Below are 20,189 nucleotides of genomic sequence, written 5' to 3'. Positions count from 1 at the left end.
TTAAATGCTACAGAGTCAAGTTTGCATTTATTTGTATTTAAAACAACACAAATTTTCTTGATCCGGAGGTTTCCCTGACATTTTGGTAATCCCTGGTCAATGCGTCTCAACCAGAAGGTTGAAATCTGTCAGGTTGTGTATTTTAGTGTCGAATTTGCACGCTTGTGTGTAAGTTTAAGGTTTCCAGGTACGCAATCGTTCTCCCACACTCCAAAAACATACTTATTGCTATAGCCTACCGTTATTCTGTGTTAACTATCTGATGAGTGGTAAATGCATACAAGCATAATCTGAGTAGTGCAGCAGGTGGATTATAATCAAATGTATACACTTATACAATGTTTGCGTTTTTCTGTATACACGATGCCCACAGACATAGAACAGAGAGGACGTTCAAGAACTCCACACGAGATATTGAGCCCTCCATTTTGAATCCAGTACTTGACAAGGGCTGTCTCGGTTACATAATCTGAAACTGTCAGGATGGCCCTGTGATGCATCGTTCTGTTAACTGTAAATCAACTTCACAAAGAGCCTCCAGATGAACTGCAGCAAATTTCATCTGGAGCGAATGACTTGTGCAGGGTGGACTGGAGAAGATAACACAGCAGTAAAATGTTGGATGGAATTCTTCTGTTATCTCTGCTTGGAGCTAACACTGCTAGCACTTATTTGGTTCTGATCATTTGACGTTTCCTGGAAAAAATAGTGAATTCATTGACATTGTTTTATGGAGCTAGAATTTCATATGAAAATGACTTTGAATGAAAGGTGTGAGGAAAGTGAAAGGTCTCATTTTTTTAACTATGGATGTTTTACACCTAACAAAATTTATGAGCTAGCAATGCACCAGGTACAATCAGGGCAAAAAAGCATCTCCAAATGTTCACCCGCCCTTCTTATATTCCTGTCCACATCAACTTTATTATATTTGAGTGTTGCAGTAAATTCCTAAGTATTTTTTTTTCTACAAATGACTCCACAAATGAGCACTCTAGATCTACTGTGGCTCGAACCCACATTTTCTGTCCCATGTGGCTCAACACACGCACCATCAATCGTGTCAAGTGAACAAGTGATGAAGGACCACACCAGACACTTTATTCCTTGCAATGTCAGCACAATAAGAATAATGTGTACATGTTTTAGCCTTCCAGATAAATGCTCTATTCTATCATAGCATTGCATTTGATTCTTTTAGACATTTTAATGAACTATTTAATCAGATTTTTATCTGTTTAACTGCCTGTTGTCCTGTTCTGTTGCAAACATGTTGCAGCATTTTAATGGAGACTATTTGTCCTTTGAAATGAGGTTGCTGTCACAAATGACCTTTTCCATATGGGGCCATATTGTGTGTGTGCGTGCCATGTTTTGCCGCTTTATGTTGGCTTGCCTCTCAACAGGATTCAGTCAAAACGACCTGGTCAATTTGCTAAGAAAGACTCTTTTACATTTTGTGGAAGATGCATTACTTTCTTTGGAAGTCTGTACAACTTGTAACGCGCGGTGCATGGACGGCGCTGCTGGATAGCAAAAAAAAAAAAAAAACAGATTGTAAAAATGATGGGCTGGAAGTCCACAGGCAAATTACTTTATGAGCAGGAAAAAAGTAGGCTTCTTGGCGCTACCACGCGTCATAATCAAGCGTATAGGCATGACAAAAACAAGGAGGCGCCACCCAGTGGTGCGGTGCCGTACTGCGGATTGTTACAAACTACAAGCTTTTACTGTGGTGGTCCTGCACCAAATGCTACGGAATCTCTTTCCATTGGTCATCAGTGACAGATCATATTGGGGTTATCGTATTATTTATATTGAAATATTACGTCGAATAACGTCACTGATGGTGCGTTGTTCCACTTGTCTGATGTCCCGTATACTGTCAGTTTGCATAGTGACGGCATATGAGTGTGAAACTGTGAACAGATGTCCTTTTTTTTTTTTTTTTTTTTTCAGGAGAGCTCAGTATTGTTCATTCGATTTGACATCATCATTGCTCTCCTTTTTTTTTTTTTTTTTTAAAAACAAACAAATAAATTAAAAAAAATAATAAATGTTTTTTTTTTAAAATATATATACATATATATATACATATACACACATATATATATATATATTTTTTTTTTGTATGTGGGTGAGCATGTGTGTGTGCATGTGTGTGTGTGTGTGTGTGTGTGTGTGTGTGCGTGCGTGCGAGCATGTGTGTATTCATCAGTTCACCTAAAGTCCATTAAAAAAAATCCCATACTAATAATATAATATAATAATAAATTGCCAAATGCAGAAACATCAATGTAAGTTATCACGATGTAGTGGCTCTCGCTAACAGACAGAATTAAGTAACCGGAATTAGGTTAAAAAAATTCTATATACGTAGACCATGTTTCTATAAATTTTGATATTTGGTTTTTATTTGAGGCAGATATTTTTTCCATTAAAATGTGATTTATGAGGAGGTTAGACCATTGGTCGATATTCAGAGTTTGTTTATTTTCCCAGTTAACAAGAATTGTTTTTTTAGCGATAGTAAGGGCTACAAGTGTAGATTGAAATTGTTTATGTGGTAAGTCAGTTGTTGTTAGGTCACCTAGCAAACACAAGTTTGGAAATAAAGGTATCCTACCTGTGAACAGATGTCCTATATGCGTCTGTGACTGCCTTTTGCCCCAAGTCAGTATAGAAAATGGATGGATGGATGCTGAATAAGCTTCATAGTGTTTATTATTCTTATTCATACTCAAGCCTTCATCAAGTTTTCATGAACTTGCTGTCAATTTTTGATGACAACATTTACCACTGTTTTAAATCAAACCTTGTGAATATTGAATGAAATCCGCGGAGTAGTCTGTGGCTTTGTTTATGTTCTTTGCTTACTGCTTGCATCCCAGAGGAGAAATCCAGCCATTGACATTTATCATCTGTGATGTACTCAGCTTTCCTGTTGTTAACGTTGGAGTGGCCCTTGTGAAGATCGATAAGCAACCGCAACGCTTTTGTTTACACCTCTGGTAATGCCGTCTGAATAATTGATCATTAGTTGCGCGCGAACGCATGCAGCAGGATCGTTTAAAAACGATCACCGGCCACAACATTAGATACGCCTTCGCAATCTCACCGACCGTCCGTTTGACATCAAAGAGAACAAACGAACTAACTTACTAGCTTAAAAATGCTAGCAATATTTGAATGTAGCCTGAAAAATTGCTGCATAGGCACAACAAAAACAAGGAGTCGCCACCCTGTGGCGTGGTGCCACACTGCGGATTGTTACACGCTTCAGTTGACCTTACCGTGGCATCAAGTAAATAGTAGGTCAACAAACGCGTGGACGGTTAGCTACCTGGAGCTATCGTTAGCCTTTAGCTAAAAACACCAAAGGAGAATATTACCTTAGTGCAGACACTTTTCTGGTCATTTTGGAGCAATCCAACTCGTCGTGCGGTCCTCCACAAAGTTCAAACCAGCGCAGGCTTTCTTCGTAGTTGTTTGAGGGGTTTAGAGAAGGAAATAAACTGGACAGAGTTATCTCTATTACACAGGCCGTGACAACAGCGTTGAACCATTTTCATGGATTTTTTTTCTTGCTTTTGGATAACCAAGCAATGCATCACCTAGGAGCTGGATTGCTCAGTTTGTCCACAGCAAAACTCAGGTGCGGACGCAGACATGACGTCTTGTGTCTTGATTGGTTTACTAGGTCATGCGGGCGTGGTTTACGGTAAGACCAATTAGCTTAGTAAGCTGTGGTCACACCTGCTTTTAACTGTAGCAATCTGTGAAAATACCAAAACCAAGTCTAGCCCACCCCTGCACGGATTCAGACTCGTGTCACGAATGTAGAGCGCTAAATGTTGTCAGTTTGAAGTTTTATTATTATTATTTTTTGAATGAACAATGAATTTAAAATATGAAAAAGTGATCAACTTACCTGTCTAGCAGAAATCATTCAAATGCACGCACAAGGGCCATTCTGAAAGGATTCACAAACTAGTGAAGATCTCTTCTATTTGGTGAATTTTGTTCATAGTCTGTCTCATAAATTCTGCCCACGTTGTAAATGTTTGATCCCCAAAACGCGAAGTGTGCCAAAACAGGAGATGAGCTCTTGAACAGCGCTCGCACTGTATCGCGTTAGTTCGGGTTTGTTGCTCTCCTCCTCCCGTCCGGCGGGGCGGGGCGGGGTCCACATGGCGCCCCCCATCTTTACTCACTCCTGATTCCGACCACCCCCATCGCGGTGAAAGCAGCTTTCCGCGCCTTTCAGCTCGACTGTATCCCTTCATTCATCCGTTTACTTTCTGAGACTGTGGAATTACATGTCGCGACTCCCCGCAGCCCAACCAGGATAGCGCTGCGGCGTTTTACACGTGAGTGTCATTCTCAAACTATATCGTTCCACATACTGCTATGTATGTTATTTGACTTAATTTATTCATCACAACAGGTTCATGTTTAATGTGTAAAAAGTATTGCTGTTGCTACATCCAAATGAATATTGTAGCCATATGTGACGCGTCGCCAGAATGTCATCATGTTTTTATATCTTGGATGCTTACTAAAGAAATATGGTTATTAATTTGGCCAACCATTCAGAACCACTGAATGCAGGTTCGAGTAGGTGTGTGTGATGGATGTACTAGTACAGTAGAAGTACTAATGTTCTGTTTCTTGAATGGCGTTTTATTTCCCCTCCCAGAAAAAATACAAGCGCCTAACAGTTCCAAATAAATATTTCAAGAAAAGTTGGCAATTAAAAATACAGTGGCTTACATTATGCATTATAATACGCCGCTCTGTGATTGGCTGCGGCTTTCTGTCCCTCTGTGTGGCAACAGCCTTCCCCTCCACCCAGCAACTCCCTATTCCTCATGCTGTGGTGATTCTCTGCCTCCCAGGGTCTTTTCTGCAGCATCCAGCGTGGTAACCATGGCAACGGCAGCCTGACCCTGCGCGCACTGTAATAGCTACTGCACGCTTGACCTGAATTCCTCATCACATCATACGGAGGCAGACATTACTTGGGCGCAGTTGACCTGCTTTTGATCGTTGCCGGTCAAGGAGCTTTTGAGAGTCGGGTCATTTGATGCCGGCAGATTTGAGATGATCGCTGGTGGTTGATTACATGTTTTTAATCATGTGTGTACTAGTCTGATGAGTTCTTAAATGCGGCCGACGTTATGAACAGCTGGAATTGAATCCGTTTAGCTTGCATGCTTCCATAAAAAGCGTTTTTTTTTTCTCTCTCTCAACGTGAATAAAGTATTTGATACTTGATCGTGTTGCGTGCGTAGCTTTGATCGCTAATTCCCGCCACGCTGCAAATATTCTTTGGTGGCTGGGGATGCTAAGCGTATATGCTTTATTGATTTCTTGGGGGACGAATGAGCAGGTTTTGTGGATTCCGAAGTTACTGACAGAGAAGTGAGGAATTCATGGAGCCCACGACTCAGCTGTAAGCTCCCCGAGGTGTCAGCATGTTGTCAGAGCCAGACTGTGTAGGAGGGCCTATTTCGGTCCGTTCTCGAAGGAACGTTGTTCCCGCTGGTGTTCATTGCAGCGCCACAAAAGTGTTCTCAATCCATCAGCGTGATCGATCCTCTTACGTACTCAACAAGTCCAGCCGTGGGTGATCTGTCTCGAACCAGCATTATAGCTCATGTGACTGATAGACATCAATGCAGGTTTTATCTCCAGAATCATCCTCAGCAAACCAGCATTTCTTGCTTTAGCGTCACATTATCAGCAACGCAAATCGGAGAAAGTCCAACTTTAAAAAGACCTGTTTTTCTCATCATCTCCATTGGGGCAAAAAAAAGTGGTTCGTCAGGCACAGATTGTGAACGTTTCCCCACTTACGATGATGACAGTATGCATGCAAATGTAGGACGGAATTGGAAGAAGTGTTGACTTGGATGTGAGGGGTTTGAGGGAATTCCATTACAAATTTGGTCGCAGATATTTCATCGTCTACGGGTTGTTGACCAGGTGGACAACTTCCTGATTATGTACCATCTGTTCCATCTGCACTTTTATATCAATCAAAAAATAAAATTATTTTTAACAGACATTTCTATGTATCTACTCAGAAGTTTACATGCCCTTTTTGTATGTAAACTTTTAAGTTAAGTTCCAAGTGCTCATAAATTTACATAACCTATTTTTTTTTATGTATGTGCTCGTAAATTTACACACCCTTTTTGTATGTAAACTTATAAGTTAATTTCCAAGTGCTCATAAATTTCCATACCCTAAATTTTTTATATGTATGTGCTCGTAAGTTCACATGCCCTTTTTATGTACGTGTTCATAAGGTTACACGCCCTTTTTGTATGTAAACTTATATGTTAAGTTCCAAGTGCTCATAAGTTTACATCCCCTAATTTTTATGTATGTGCTCATAAATTTACATATCCTTTTTTGTATGGAAACTTAATGCTCATAAGTTTACTCACCCTTTTTATATGTAAACGAATGTGCACAAGTGTAAATTGAGCAACTACGTCTGCAATTTATGACCAATTAATACGTCGACGTTCCAGCAACGTTTACACCTCAACGCTGTTGAAATGAAGGCTCCATCCCTGTCTTCGAACATGCGAGCCTCACATAAACAAAGCAATTCTCTGTCTTTCCCCGCATCCTTAGCTTCGCCTCCAGATTTAGACGAGAATCTATTTAACATGTCGCGCCCGTGACCCACATTCACGGCTGTCACATGACCAGCTCTCAGCCAATTGTGTTCCAAGTGAGAGGAATACAAAAATTACCCGCGTCTTGTTTTTAAGAGCTCCGCTATCTGCTTTTACCTTGAAGATGCGATGGACCAACAGAGGGGGCTGCAGTCTGGTTGCCTGGTGTCAGGGGTTCGAACGCCTCCCGTAAGACGCAACAGTAAGCTGGCCAACCTGGGACGCATCTTCAAGCCTTGGAAATGGAGGAAAAAGAAAAATGAGAAGCTGAAGCCCTCAACCGGTGAGTGTCGCTCATCAGTGATGGTAAATATTTTCAATCTGAGGTGGCATTGCCACGTCGACTTGACTTGTTCGGGCCCATCACGGGACTCTCTTTATGAGTGTTTTTTTTTTTTGCAGCGGTGGAGAAAAAGGCAGCTGTACGCCAGAAGCGAGACGACCCCCTCAAACAGAACCCCGGGAAGATGGAGACAGGTGCAAAAACGAGAAACACACACACACATGCACACACTAGTACAGGTTATTACAGTTCGTTTGTTTTGCCAAACGATGCCAGTATGCACGAAAACTCATTCTCGCATGCAGATTCAGACCTTGCTTGTGGAGGTAACAGTGAAGACCAGGACACGCCAAACCACTCAGATGGAGAGGACAGAGATGAGGAGCCCATAGAATCGCTGGCCGGTACCACGGAAGACCCGGACCGCAATCTAGAAGCTTCAACAGGTAAAACATGAGGGACCAGAGCGTCATAAAAGATGTCCAAAATCAGGCATGAGGATTGTAAAATTTATGAGCTAAAATCCACCTGCCAGATTGAAAATAAGTCAATCTCAGCAAAGATAATAATTTGTTGTGGGCTGTTTGTGGTGCATATATTGAAATATTGAGTATTCTGAAACTAAACACTTTTTTTCAATTAAAAAAAAAAAGTCAGGTGAGGCAGGGCTGCTCTATTATGGAAAAAAATTATAATCACGATTATTTTAGTAATAATTGAAATCATGATTTTTCAAATGATTATTTTTGGTGCAAAGCAAGAAAACGTTTAAACATTAAAAAATAATAAGATGGGTAAAATTATTTGAAACACTATAATTATATAAGTTCCTTTTGGACCAAACAAGATTTATTAAATTAGTCATTTTAAAATTTAAAAAAAAGGTTCAAATTTATGAATTTAAACAAATCAAAATTTGTATTAAAAATATTATATTTTTGTTTATGATTATGCCGATTTTGTAATTGTGGAGTGTTATAATTTAAATTGTAATTGAATTTTGATGAATTGCACAGCCCAAGGTCAGGGTTTGAAAATCTCAGCTCACTGGACTTTGCATGCTCTCCTTGTGCTTGCCTGTTTACTTTGGGTTCTCCTGTTTTCAAAAATACGCATATTAAATAAATATGCATATTAGGTTAATAGAAGTGTTATAGAAAACGAATGGATTCATGGTTAACGTCTGTAGTAACTAAAACTGTACTCTAGGTGGCGACAGACACATCTCAAACGGAACTCCAGAATTCATTTTGCCACATTTAGTGCAAAATGTGATGGAGGATTGCAAGACAGCGGGCGATCCCAATCAAGGTGAAAATGGAAAGCCCTGTGATGAGCATTCAAAAGTGGAAGCCTCTGACTGCAAAAAGGAAGCGGTCCACCCTCAGCGACGCGCCAGCACCCCTCCGGGACCCAACCTGCAAGTCAAAGTGCTTACAAGGCTGGGCAGTCTCGATGGTGAGTTGACGTGTTCATAAAAACGGGCTGTGGATGATCTGACGCTCACATCTGACGCTGGCTCGTACCCCTTCTCAGGTGCGCCACCCGTGCGAGTGAAAAAATCTCCAGCCACCTTGCCCAGGAATTTCACGCTTCCCAAAGACCCCCATAGCTCCCTGTTGAGAGGCCGCATGTCCACCCCAACTGGCTCCCCCCACCTGGGCACACTCCATTCTCAACTACCCCCCAGCTGCATCATCGAGGAACTGCACCGGGCGCTGGCCACCAAACATAGACAGGACAGGTCGGACACGGTCTTCCGGTATATATCGGGGGTCGCCCGCGGGACTGTTCTCAGAATAGCTCACCAGTGAAAGGACATTGTGATTTACTAAGAACTTTTTTAAAAACTAGCTAGCAGAGATTTATGAAAATAGTGTAGCATATGATATTTTTTGGGTTTCATGACCGGTGACTTCACAAACATGAATATCATTCATTATTAACAATGACACATACAAATATTGTTAAAGATAATTTGAGATTTTTATTTTATTTTAGAAGTATGTATCAAATAAGTAGCCCTTCGCTAGATTCAGTAGCTATCGCGTTCAAAAAGGTTGGTAACCTCTTGTTATTTATTGCACTTACACTTTTATAAGTATACAGTAAGTAATACATAAAAATATGAGTAATGAACGCTCATATAGGATTGACAAACACTGGACAATGGCAGTTTTATGTTATCAAGTTGGTTATTATATTTGATTTATATTTTCTCTCTATGTCTCCCCGTCTCTATTTGGGCCAAAAAAGTGACTGATGCACTAATTGTGTCAATTTCACCAACCTTTTTTTTTTTTTTTTTTTACAAAGCAACAAAATAATTTGGAAACACTAAGATTAATTTGCTTTAGTTCTCATGGAAAAGGCATACTTAGTAAAAATTTAGTAGTAAGACCAATCCTATATATTTCTAAAAATGCATTTAGCATCTTTAGAAAACATGAAATGTCATTTGGGACACAAAAGAGTGAAGACATTTTGGCATTAAAAGTTTGAAAAGTATTAAAAGGCAGAACATTTGCTACTACATCTCTGATTCGATATCAGAGCCGTTGGAGGTGATAAAATGTTGTGCGTGTTTCGTCGCTTTGACTTTTGACCTCATTTGCCTGAACTATATTCTGTTAGATACTGTCGAAGATAGCATCTGTGCTTGACCTAAAAATCTTTACACTTCTAATATAGATTACAAAAGTAGAACGTGACTTTTGTTATCTAACCTTTGACCTTTACAACTTTGTCCTGTCTCGCCCTCAAATGAACAAATCCGCAACTTTAACACAATTGACTCACCATATTGATCCAATCAGCGGTTTTATAGTTTGTTATAGTACACTCGAAAAACAGTTGGGTCAAAAATAACCCAAATTGGGCGAAGAATGGGCCAACCCAACTTTTATAGTTATTTAACCCAAAAAGTTGTGTCATATTAAATTAATAGCCCACAAAACAACCTTTAATTTGGGTGTTGTGTGGGTTATTCATTCGACCCAACTTTCTGGGGTATTTAGCCCATAAAGTTGAATTGGGTTGAAAATTAACCGACCCAACTTTTTGAGGTATTTTGCCCATAATATTGGGTCAAATTAATATATATTTTTTTATTCTTTTGACCCAACTTTTTGGGTTAGTTGAATACCCAACTGAATTGGGTCAAAAATGAACCAACACAGCATTTTGAGGTATTTAGTCCCAAATGTTGGGTCAAATTAAATTAATAAGGCAGAAATCAAATCAAAGAAAGTTTTGTGGATTATTCATTTAGTCTTGGGTTGGTTAATTAATTATTCATTTGACCCAACATTTTGGGTTAATTAAATAACTCCAAAAAGAGTCAGTCCCTTTTTGACCAAACTGTTTTTAGATTGTATTTTAAACCATTGGATCCGAAACAATGTGCTGTTAAATAAATGTTTTATCAAGTGGCTAGAACTAACAGTACCATATTTTTTTTAAATGCTACTTCTCAGTAATTCTTCCTATTGTCATCATTTTACATTTGACTTCAGCTTCCAAATGAAGGAGGTGCGACCATCCCCCAAACGCAGACTAGACGGTCGCCTGTCCCGCACCTCCAGCACCGAGCGTGAACCCGCCGGAGAGCCGGAGCCCAAGAAGCAGTCTGATGAGAACAAGGAGAACCGACGTCTGGATGAGTACTTGAACGACCAGGACAGCTGGAACGAGTCTGTCATCTCCGGTACGTCTCGTCTCCTCGCGACAGTCGGCGCTCTAATCCCGTCGTGTATGTACAAAAGCCAGCTAACGCTCGACACGCCGTCATTGGACGGCGAGGCAGCGTAATCTCTGCTGATGTTTACAGTATTTGCACCCAGTGCGTCCAATGACAAGACTTACTCATGTTCAGTTCCAGCGGCCTGCCAACATCTGTTGTGGTGGCCTCGTTTTTGACTGGCGTTGTGGGTCAGTAGCGCGCGGGAGCGTGCGGTGAACGTGTGCGTTATCAGCATTGCGGTCCTCGCTTTCATCCGGTTTACCTTCAAAGACGTTTCACGTGGAAATTCATTTGCTCTAAAAAAAAATGTGTGATAGACTGTTATCATGCTTCAAGAATCCAGAATGGAATCGTCTTTTAAATGCGAGGAGGACCGCATAAACTGTTGTAAGGTCAGTCCGTTAAGAAGCTATGCTGTTGCAATTTTAAAGACGAGTAGTCAGTTGAGGATCTTTACAAGCCACCCGAGGCTCTTGAAGAAAAAGTGCTGCCTTCCCCGTTGTAGGTTTTCATGCAGAGTGACTCACTGCTTTGACCCGTAACGCTGTGGGAGGAAGTAAAAGTGGAATCTGAAAGAGAGCAGCACTTAAAAAGCCGCACGACTAATTCATGCAAATTAATTCAGTCCAGCGTAGCAATCTAATTTACCGAGCTCATAGCTAATTATTAATTTACAGTTGTTATAGTGCGGTTCACCTTTTGTGGGTATACTTATCGCATATTATTCGCTAATTATTTTTCCACACGGACTGTGCAGACTCATGTACCAATAAGTGCAAAGTCAGGAGGAAACCGTGTAAAAAAGCAGAAAATGTTCAAGGTTTGGGATCATCTCACTAAAGAAAAAAGTACTTATTGGAAGGTACAACCGGCTTTAATTAGACAACTGCAGTCACCTGTAAACTAGCTAATTAAATGTTAGATAGAATGAATTGTAATACATGACAAGTGGTTAAGATGAATTATTGAACAAAAGATAAGTAAACACAATTACGTTCTTAGCTGACCTGTTGATGGCCTGAACTGACATTGTCACTACACACATTTCAAAGGCTGTACACGGCCGGATTCACCTTCAGCAGGTACACATTCAACATGACAGACACAATAGTGTAGAAAGTGAGGAGGGCGACCCCAAGTGGACATTAATAAAACCTGCACATCATATGCAGATAAGCTTTAAAATACAGTATACAAATAAATGATGCTTGCTACTTTGAGGATTTGAGAGTGGTCTAGAAAAAAACAGGGGCTATTACTTTAAATTAAATTAACATTAATTAAATTTTATTTTTCTTCACAGATTCAAACAGTTCTTGGTTGCGTTAAGGAGAGGCTTTAAGTAATGAAGAGAGCGCCCTCTGTTGGCTGTAACCATTATTCTGGATGTGCAGTTATAGTCAGCAATTATAAAGACATTTATTTAATTTCCAACAGTAGAGGGTTCATCGTAAACCTGAATATTATTACATGCTAATTTAACAAGCTATCAGTAATTTAATAGACTTTACAAACACCTATTTGCGTGTTTTTCACAGATTTTCTGAAAAATGCTGCCAAGAGGTTTTTGCCAGAGTGTCGCGATAAAAACATTTTGTTGACAACTTGTCGTCTACCTCTTTGTGTGTCCAGGGACGCTCCCACGCAGGATGAGAAAGGAGCTTTTGGCTGTTAAGCTCCGAAACCGACCGAGTAAGCAGGAGCTGGAGGACCGCAACATCTTCCCCGTCCGCAGTGACCAGGAGCGGCAGGCCATCCGGCAGCAGATCGAGATGAAGCTGGCCAAGTGAGTGGCTTTGTGTGGACCCCACAAATCCACAAAATGCCAGCAGCGCTCACCCACACTCACCCCTTGGGTGTCATCACTGTGCCATCCATCCATCCATCCAGCAGCTAGCCAGCAGCTAGCCAGCAGCTAGCCAGCAGCTAGCCAGCAGCTAGCCAGCAGCTAGCCAGCAGCTAGCCAGCAGCTGCGCCCATCAACACTCACCCCTTGGGTGTCATCACTGTGCTAGCCAGCAGCTAGCCAGCAGCTAGCCAGCAGCTGCGCCCACCAACACTCACCCCTTGGGTGTCATCACTGTGCCATCCATCCATCCATCCATCCATCCATCCATCCAGCAGCTAGCCAGCAGCTAGCCAGCCAGCAGCTAGCCAGCCAGCAGCTAGCCAGCCAGCAGCTAGCTAGCCAGCAGCTGCGCCCACCCACACTCACCCCTTGGGTGTCATCACTGTGCCATCCATCCATCCATCCAGCAGCTAGCCAGCAGCTAGCCAGCCAGCAGCTAGCCAGCAAGCAGCTAGCCAGCAGCTATCGAGCTATCTATCTAGCAGCAGTGTTTTTTTAAATTAATTAATTAATTTCTCTCTCAAGATTTTGAGTCAGCAAGATCCACATCAAAGCAGAAACGGGGGGTCTGAATACTTTGTAAAGTATTTTATTTGGTTGTATTTACAGTTATGCCCATATGCGGTTAAAAGGTGTCAAGTGCAATATTTTTTTATTTTTTTTAATGAAAGCTTAACAACGTAATGGTTAACAGTCACTACCCAAATACTTCTGGACCGGTTGACATATTCTGGCTTTCCCTATCTGAATGAAAGTGACATAATTTGTTTAAATTGGATCAAACCGTATGAGGTTAATTACGTAATAAGCTATCAGCGATTAGTTTAGTCCCAACAACGGTTCATATTGTTGCACTTTTTTTTTTTTAGGTCAAAGGTTGCGGAGGGTACAAGAGGATTTTCAGAAATGTAGGAATGCAACCCAATCCTAAATTTGGTGTTACATAAATGGCAAAACGCTGTTGCTTTGGAGACTTTAATAGGATTTGCAGTCAAATCAGGTTAGTTTGTTAGTGAGTAGTACAGCGTGTGCTCGAGAGGTTATGCAACGCTCTGAGAGGGGGATCGCGCACCCACCACAAGTGGTTTTGATACACAGCAGTAAAGCGTGATTCCCCCGACTATTATTTGATCAAGTTGGACAGCTGACATTTCCATCACAACTTGACTTTTCGTCGTTTTTCATACGTTTGCTGAATCAAGAGGTTGAAATGAAAAGCCGAGCCTCAAAGCGAAAATCGTCACTCTTTTTTTCCTCTCAAGCCTGCATTCGTTTACGTTTGACCTGCTTTCTGTTGCTGATTGAGCTTGAAACCGCCGCGAGTCACTTGCAAGGGGGCGCATAGCGACAAACTCGCATTTGCACCTCGGATCACCGAGTGGGAGTCGAGCCCAGAAAATCCGCAGGGTGAACCACTACACTATCGACCAAATACAGCCACGTTTACTGCAGAGGGTCTTAAAGCCAGCTGTTAGCATAGCAGCTAGCATGTGGCTTCCATTCATCAGTGTGGAAAATGAAAGTATTGAGTTGAATACCGAAACATTAAAAACAGCACTTTGCATCATGCTTGAAAAGTTGACCTGTTTTCCGACTTTCGATGCATCTCTCGTATCGGATTGTGCTTGTGCGCCGAATGTTGTGGCTGGTAAGCGTCGATGCTGATGCGGTCGCAGCTTACGTAATGAAAACATTGAACAGAGCCGTGCTGTGTCGAAAAACCGCGGACAAATTCTTACAATGGAAGCTCAGTGTGAGTGATTAACACTCATGTAAAACCAGGAAATGTATTAGCATTTATCTGCCCCCACCCCCACCAATAAATAAAATAAAATAAAATAAAATAAAAACATTGGAAAAAAAATGCGCGATTATGATGCAAATTTTTGGGTGCTGACCTGCGATTATGCATCGATTGTAGTTTTAAGTTGTAATCTCACCACCTTTTATTTTTTTGCGGATTTGGAATGATAAGCAGGACAGATTATTATGTGTGAGTTGATTTTGGAGAAAAAAATATCAAAATTAAAGCTTGCACTTAATTTTGGTTTGCTGTTCACTAGTTTTGTGCCGTTCTTTAATGGCGATTTTTATCTTATTTTTTTATGCAAGAAAGCCCTTTGCACTGTAAAAAACGAACAAACACAATGACAAATGTGGGCCTATTATGAAAAATGAAACATATTAACTTCATTCCCTGCCATAAATGAATTTTTTAAAAAGATTATAAAAAATTTGGGGAAAGAGGCGATTTTTTTTATTTTATTGTCATTTAATCGCATGACTTCACTAGTTAACTCACGATTAATCACAAATTTTATATCGGTTCTAAATGTACAATAAAAAAATTCTAGGTTTTCTTACTCTTGTTAACAAAAGTGGGGAAAAATGTTAAACTCATAGAAATAGTTCAAATGAATTTTTGACGTCAATGGCAGTGAATGAATAAAAAAAAATGAAGAAAATGTAAAAAATTTGGGGCGTCAGGCGATTAAAGTTTTTTTTATTTTTTTATTTTTTTCAGGAGATTAAAGTTTTTAATCGTAATTAATCGCATGACTTCACTAATTAACTTGCGATAAATCCCAAATTTCATATCTGTTCTAAATGTACAATAAAAAATTCTAGGTTTTCTTACTCTTGTTAACAAAAGTGGGGAAAAAAATGTTAAACTAATAGAAATAGTTCAAATGAATTTTTGACGTCAATGGCAGTGAATGAATAAAAAAAAAGAAGAAAATATAAAAAAATTTGGGGCGTCAGGCGATTAAAGTTTTTAATCGTAATTAATCGCATGACTTCACTAATTAACTTGCGATAAATCCCAAATTTCATATCTGTTCTAAATATACAATAAAAAATTCTAGGTTTTCATACTCTTGTTAACAAAAGTGGGAAAAAAATGTTAAACTAATAGAAATAGTTCAAATGAATTTTTGACGTTTATAGCCGTCAATGGCAGTGAATGAGTGAAGAACACCTATTTTGCTAGTTTTTGTCTGGTTAGGAATCGCATGGTCCTATGTGGCCCCCCCCCCAGGTAGCACCGATGAAAAAAATGTGCCCCCCCTCTAGCATTGAAGTCGGCCATTCCTGCTCTCCGTACACGAGTTGAGTTCAAACCCGATGAAGCTGAAAACAGACCAAGCGCTCATAAACACAAAAGCAAATCATGCAAGTACGCAGAATCCCCGCCACACGAAAATAACATGAGAAATGATTGACATTCCGAACAAATAGTGCTTGTGAACGTCCCCATGTGCTGCGTTCACACGCCCTCACCTCCGGCATTTGGCAGCTGCGTGTCCATCTGGATGGCACCGGGACCCGCGCGTGCGACTGATGCAAGCGTGTGATGTCATCGTCCCGTGCGCTCCCCACCCACACGCGCACCCGACGGCGCACACTCGGGGCGATAGGCGTTCTGCAGCGTGGACTTATGTTGGGAATTTGCCACGGAAGCGCGCTCGCTGCAGAGGAAAACGGCCACAAAACATTCCCGGTCGCTAATTATGTAAATAAGGCTTGCATAAAAGCAGGAAGTGATCAATGAGGGGGTCATCGGGTTATGCGTCGTTTGTATAACGACGGTGAAAGGATCTAGGTTAGAGCAGCGAGCTGTCATGAAACGCTTCCCTCAATGTTTACTGACTGCCCTGGAGGTGTCAGAATTAACTCATTCACTGCCATTGACGGCTATAGACGTCAAAAATTCATTTGAACTATTTCTATTAGTTTATTATTTTCCCACTTTTGTTAACAAGAGTATGGAAACCTAGCTTTTTTTTTTTTTTTGAAATACAGATGTGTGATTAATCGTGAGTTAACTATTGAAGTCATGCGATTAATTACAATTAAAAATTTTAATCGCCTGACGCGACTTCAAGATTATTAAAAATTCGGGGCGTCAGGCGATTAAAAATTTTAAGGCCACAGAATATTGTGTTCTAAGTCTCTTCTTTCATCAGGAAAAAAAAAAGTATATAAGTTATATATAAGTTTCATCATTCAGAAAATCTGTTTAAAACTATGGTTAAAAACAGCTTGTTTGCAAAATGGCCCTGGTTGATCTGTTATGCTCTGCTGCCACCTGCTGGCCGTTTTGGTAATAACTACCATTGTTTCAAGCGTTCTCTTCAGTTCAGAGGCTGCGTCAAATACTTCTGTATGCGCTCACATACAAAAAACAAAACAAAAACATATAAATACGTCTTTGGGAGAAAATGAGTACATTTTTGTCTTGTCTTCATTAGTTGACAAAAATGCGTTCTGATTTAGTCCCAGTTATTGTTTATTAATAAGGGTTTCAGTCTAGTCTAGTTTTCGTCCGGGGGAAAAAGTGAGTTGACAACATTATTTTTGTTTGCTTTTCGTTAAAGAAATCAACACAACTAATCTGTAAATAAAATAAATAAATAAAAAATAAATTCTATGAAGGCTTTTAGATTAGGATTTTTTTTTCCTTTTTCTTTTCTTTTATTTATTTATTTTTCCCCAGAGATTATGAAGATTGTAATGAACCCGTTGAATCGTGCAAGTTCATAAGGACGAAAACCGTGAGCAAGCAAATTGCTCCCACAATTGTAATGTAAAGCCGCGGCGAGGAACGCCCGACGTTATGTAACGCCCGACGTTACGTAACGCCGCCAACATCGCAAATGTGACACCCGAATGTTAAAATTCACAACGCAGACTCCAAATGGCGGCGGCGGTGTGACAATCCGCACTGCTGCGGAATGCGATGGAAGCAGAAGGTCGTCCCGGCCAAAATACTTTGCTGGGCGACGATCGTTATGCGTAGCGCGAGACAGCCGAGGCGTGCTATTGTGCGCCGTCTGCCAGCGCCGACATCCGTCTGGTCACGTGCTCGGCGCAAACAGCAAACAGCAAACAACAACAACGCTGTGTGCCGGCCGGGAACTGCTCAGAAAAGTTTCAAAGCCATTTTTGGGTGGATTTGGCGTCACTAGTGCCGTCACGATGGAATATTTTTTAGAATCGACTAATCTATCGATTGTTCAATCGATGGATCGACTTATTGGATTCATTTTCATTTTGCAACTCGTTCACTGCCATTGACGGCTATAGACGTCAAAAATTCATTTAAAATGTTTTTTTCCCACTTTTGTTAACAAGAGTATGAAAACCTAGAATGTTTTTTAATTGTACATTTAGAACAGATATAAAATTTGTGATTAATCGTGAGTTAACTATGAAAGTCATGCGATTAATTACAATTTAAAAATGTAATCGTCTGCCCCCCCCCTAATTTTGTAATTTTTATTTTCTTTTTTCAATTAGGGGCATCAGGCGATTACATTTTTTTTTTTAATTGTAATTAATCACGTGACTTCACTAGTTAACTCAAGATTAATCACAAGTTTTATATCTGTTCTAAATGTACAATACATTTTTTTCTAGGTTTTCATACTCTTGTTAACAAAAGTGGAAAAAAATAGTTTAGATGACTTTTTGACGTCTATAGCCGTCAATGGCAGTGAATGAGTTAAAGTGTATTACAACACCCCACCCCCCACCCCCCTGATTACTGTTTATTAACCAGTGGTGTTTGTTTCATACTTTGATGGTGTATTATGTTACCGGTTCGGTTATTGTTTTCTAAAGTAAAAAAATATGTTTGCAAATGTCTTTATTTTAATTAAACACCGAAGATAATCGGTCTTTTTTTCATGAAGGACTACAGAAATCAGTCAACAATTAATGTTGATATGCTGAAATCAGAGGATTCGGACAATTTTAATTAAATTAAAAAAAAAAAAAAGACTCAAAACGACTAATCAATTATTAAAACAGTTGCCGATTAATTTGATAATCGACTAATCGGTTAATTTCGACAGCTCTAAAAGTCACTCTTATCTTTCTAAAATGCGATTTACATTTTCCCTTCATCTCAAACGATTACACTGGACGACACAAGCGGCGCTGTGTTGCATTGACAGCGGCGCAGTGAGCCGGCTCGGGGGAAACGGAAGGGAAGCCTCCGTTTCGAAACTGGGCCAAATGCTGCAGAGGCAGTCGGCCATAATCGATGTCCTACATACGTCCCTGCCGATGAGACGTCCATTTCCCCTCTGATTGAACCGTCCTACTGTCGTGACGAATGCTTAGCCTTGCTAGAAATGGGCCCGCCTGCTAACACTGACAAATAGCCACGACTTATTCTGCTCCAGTCACGTCTTAAGCCAGCAGTAGTTATCAATGGAAATACATGCAAATTGGACGGCGCTTCACAGTGCAGATGGACAATGACCCGAAGCATATTCGGAATGTTATGTTACGTAATAGCCAAGTCAATCACCTGACCTGAATCCGATTGAGCCCGAAAGTAGGGCTGGGTGTCGATTCCAATTTCCTCAATCCATTCGATTCCGATTCACAAGAGTTCAGTTCGATTCGATTTTGATCCATTGATTGATTCCGATTCACTTCAATTCGTAAAATATCAAGGACAAGATAAAAACGCCACAAACATTAAATTGCAAATTACATTTTGTGGAGGCAGTAACTGATAATGAAAGTAACATGTATTATAATCACTTAAGTGTTAACCAAACATTGACATCAGCAAGGATGAGATGACTTTATTATTATTATTATATATAATTCTAATTCAGTAATTACAAGTATAAATTTTAAAAGGTTGTGAATTGTTTTAAAGTGCAGTACGTCAGGTTTTTCATAAATGTAAATTCCTGTGAACAGTAAATTTGAGTGCTGTCACTATTGAATATTTTTAGAATCGATTAATCTGGCGATGATTCAATTGGCTAATCTGATTCATTTTAATTTTGCATTAAAGTTATTACACATTGCATTTTTTCGTGATTGCTGTTTATTAACCGACGATTGGTGTTTATTTTGTACTTTGTATTCATTATAGTGATAAAAAAAAGAAGGAGGGATTGATGTTGTACTATGTTACGGGTTCGGTCATTGTTTTCCAGATTAAAAACAGATTAATCGCAGAAGATAATCGGTCTCCTTTCTTGAAGGACTACAAAAATCAGGAAACAATTACTGTTGATATTCTGAAATCAGAGCATTTGAGCAATTTTAAATTGAAAAAATGGCTCCAAATGATGACTCGATTATTAAAACAGCTGTCGATTAATTTTAGAATCGATTAATCGATTAATTTTGACAGCTCTAGTAAAGTTCAAGAAAACAGTAAGATATAATTTTGTCGTAGTAAAATTAAAATCTATTCATTTTATTATCTTTTTAATGACTCGATATCAGGCTCAAAAAGGGAAATCGATTCACTATCGATAATTCGATTTTTTTTTAAACCCGGCCGTACCCAAAAAGGTGAGAGTTATGCCGATGTCCAATATTTACGGAACCGTCTGCATTCGCTGGACACAAAACTTGCTCAATCTACTGAGAGACAATCGGAAAATGCACACCACCGAGGACGTTCCTAATTCGGAGGATGAAACCACAATGCATACAGCACCATTTTTTTTCTTCTTCTAAATCTTGTTCAATTTTCGTGAGTTATGTCCAATCAGTATAGCCTTGAAATGATCATGACTTTATCATGAAGTCATTTTTAATCAATTCACATGGTTTGGCATACATTTGTGGCTGACGGACCAATTC

General features: G+C 39.9%; 2 protein-coding genes across 3 annotated transcripts in view; one reads left to right on the top strand and one right to left on the bottom strand.

The window, feature by feature from the left end:
• The window catches only part of phactr3b (phosphatase and actin regulator 3b), a 30,723-nt gene that overhangs the window by 1,045 nt on the left and 9,489 nt on the right, over positions 1-20,189 (top strand). The window contains exons 2-8 of the mRNA XM_077572631.1: positions 6,817-6,975; positions 7,095-7,169; positions 7,281-7,421; positions 8,185-8,433; positions 8,512-8,719; positions 10,491-10,681; positions 12,350-12,503. Coding sequence (XP_077428757.1) covers positions 6,817-6,975; positions 7,095-7,169; positions 7,281-7,421; positions 8,185-8,433; positions 8,512-8,719; positions 10,491-10,681; positions 12,350-12,503 — 1,177 coding nt within the window. The remainder of the gene's footprint in view (positions 1-6,816; positions 6,976-7,094; positions 7,170-7,280; positions 7,422-8,184; positions 8,434-8,511; positions 8,720-10,490; positions 10,682-12,349; positions 12,504-20,189) is intronic.
• ppp1r3db (protein phosphatase 1, regulatory subunit 3Db) overlaps positions 5,247-20,189 on the bottom strand; it is a 28,046-nt gene continuing 13,103 nt past the window's right edge. Inside the window, exons 2-4 of one of the 2 annotated variants that reach the window (XM_077572635.1) lie at positions 7,289-7,412; positions 6,810-6,927; positions 5,247-5,634 (exon numbers count right to left, since the gene is read on the bottom strand). The gene's annotated coding sequence lies outside the window, so the exon portion shown is untranslated. Of the gene's footprint in view, positions 5,635-6,809; positions 6,928-7,288; positions 7,413-15,857; positions 16,037-20,189 lie in introns of those variants that run through there. The other variant, XM_077572637.1, reaches the window with a different exon arrangement.

This window comes from Vanacampus margaritifer, chromosome 8, assembly GCF_051991255.1.
Source record: "Vanacampus margaritifer isolate UIUO_Vmar chromosome 8, RoL_Vmar_1.0, whole genome shotgun sequence".
Classification (NCBI taxonomy): Eukaryota; Metazoa; Chordata; class Actinopteri; order Syngnathiformes; family Syngnathidae; genus Vanacampus; species Vanacampus margaritifer.
The sequence above is the reverse complement of the archived record's forward strand: the minus strand, read 5'-3'. Positions and strand labels throughout refer to the sequence as shown.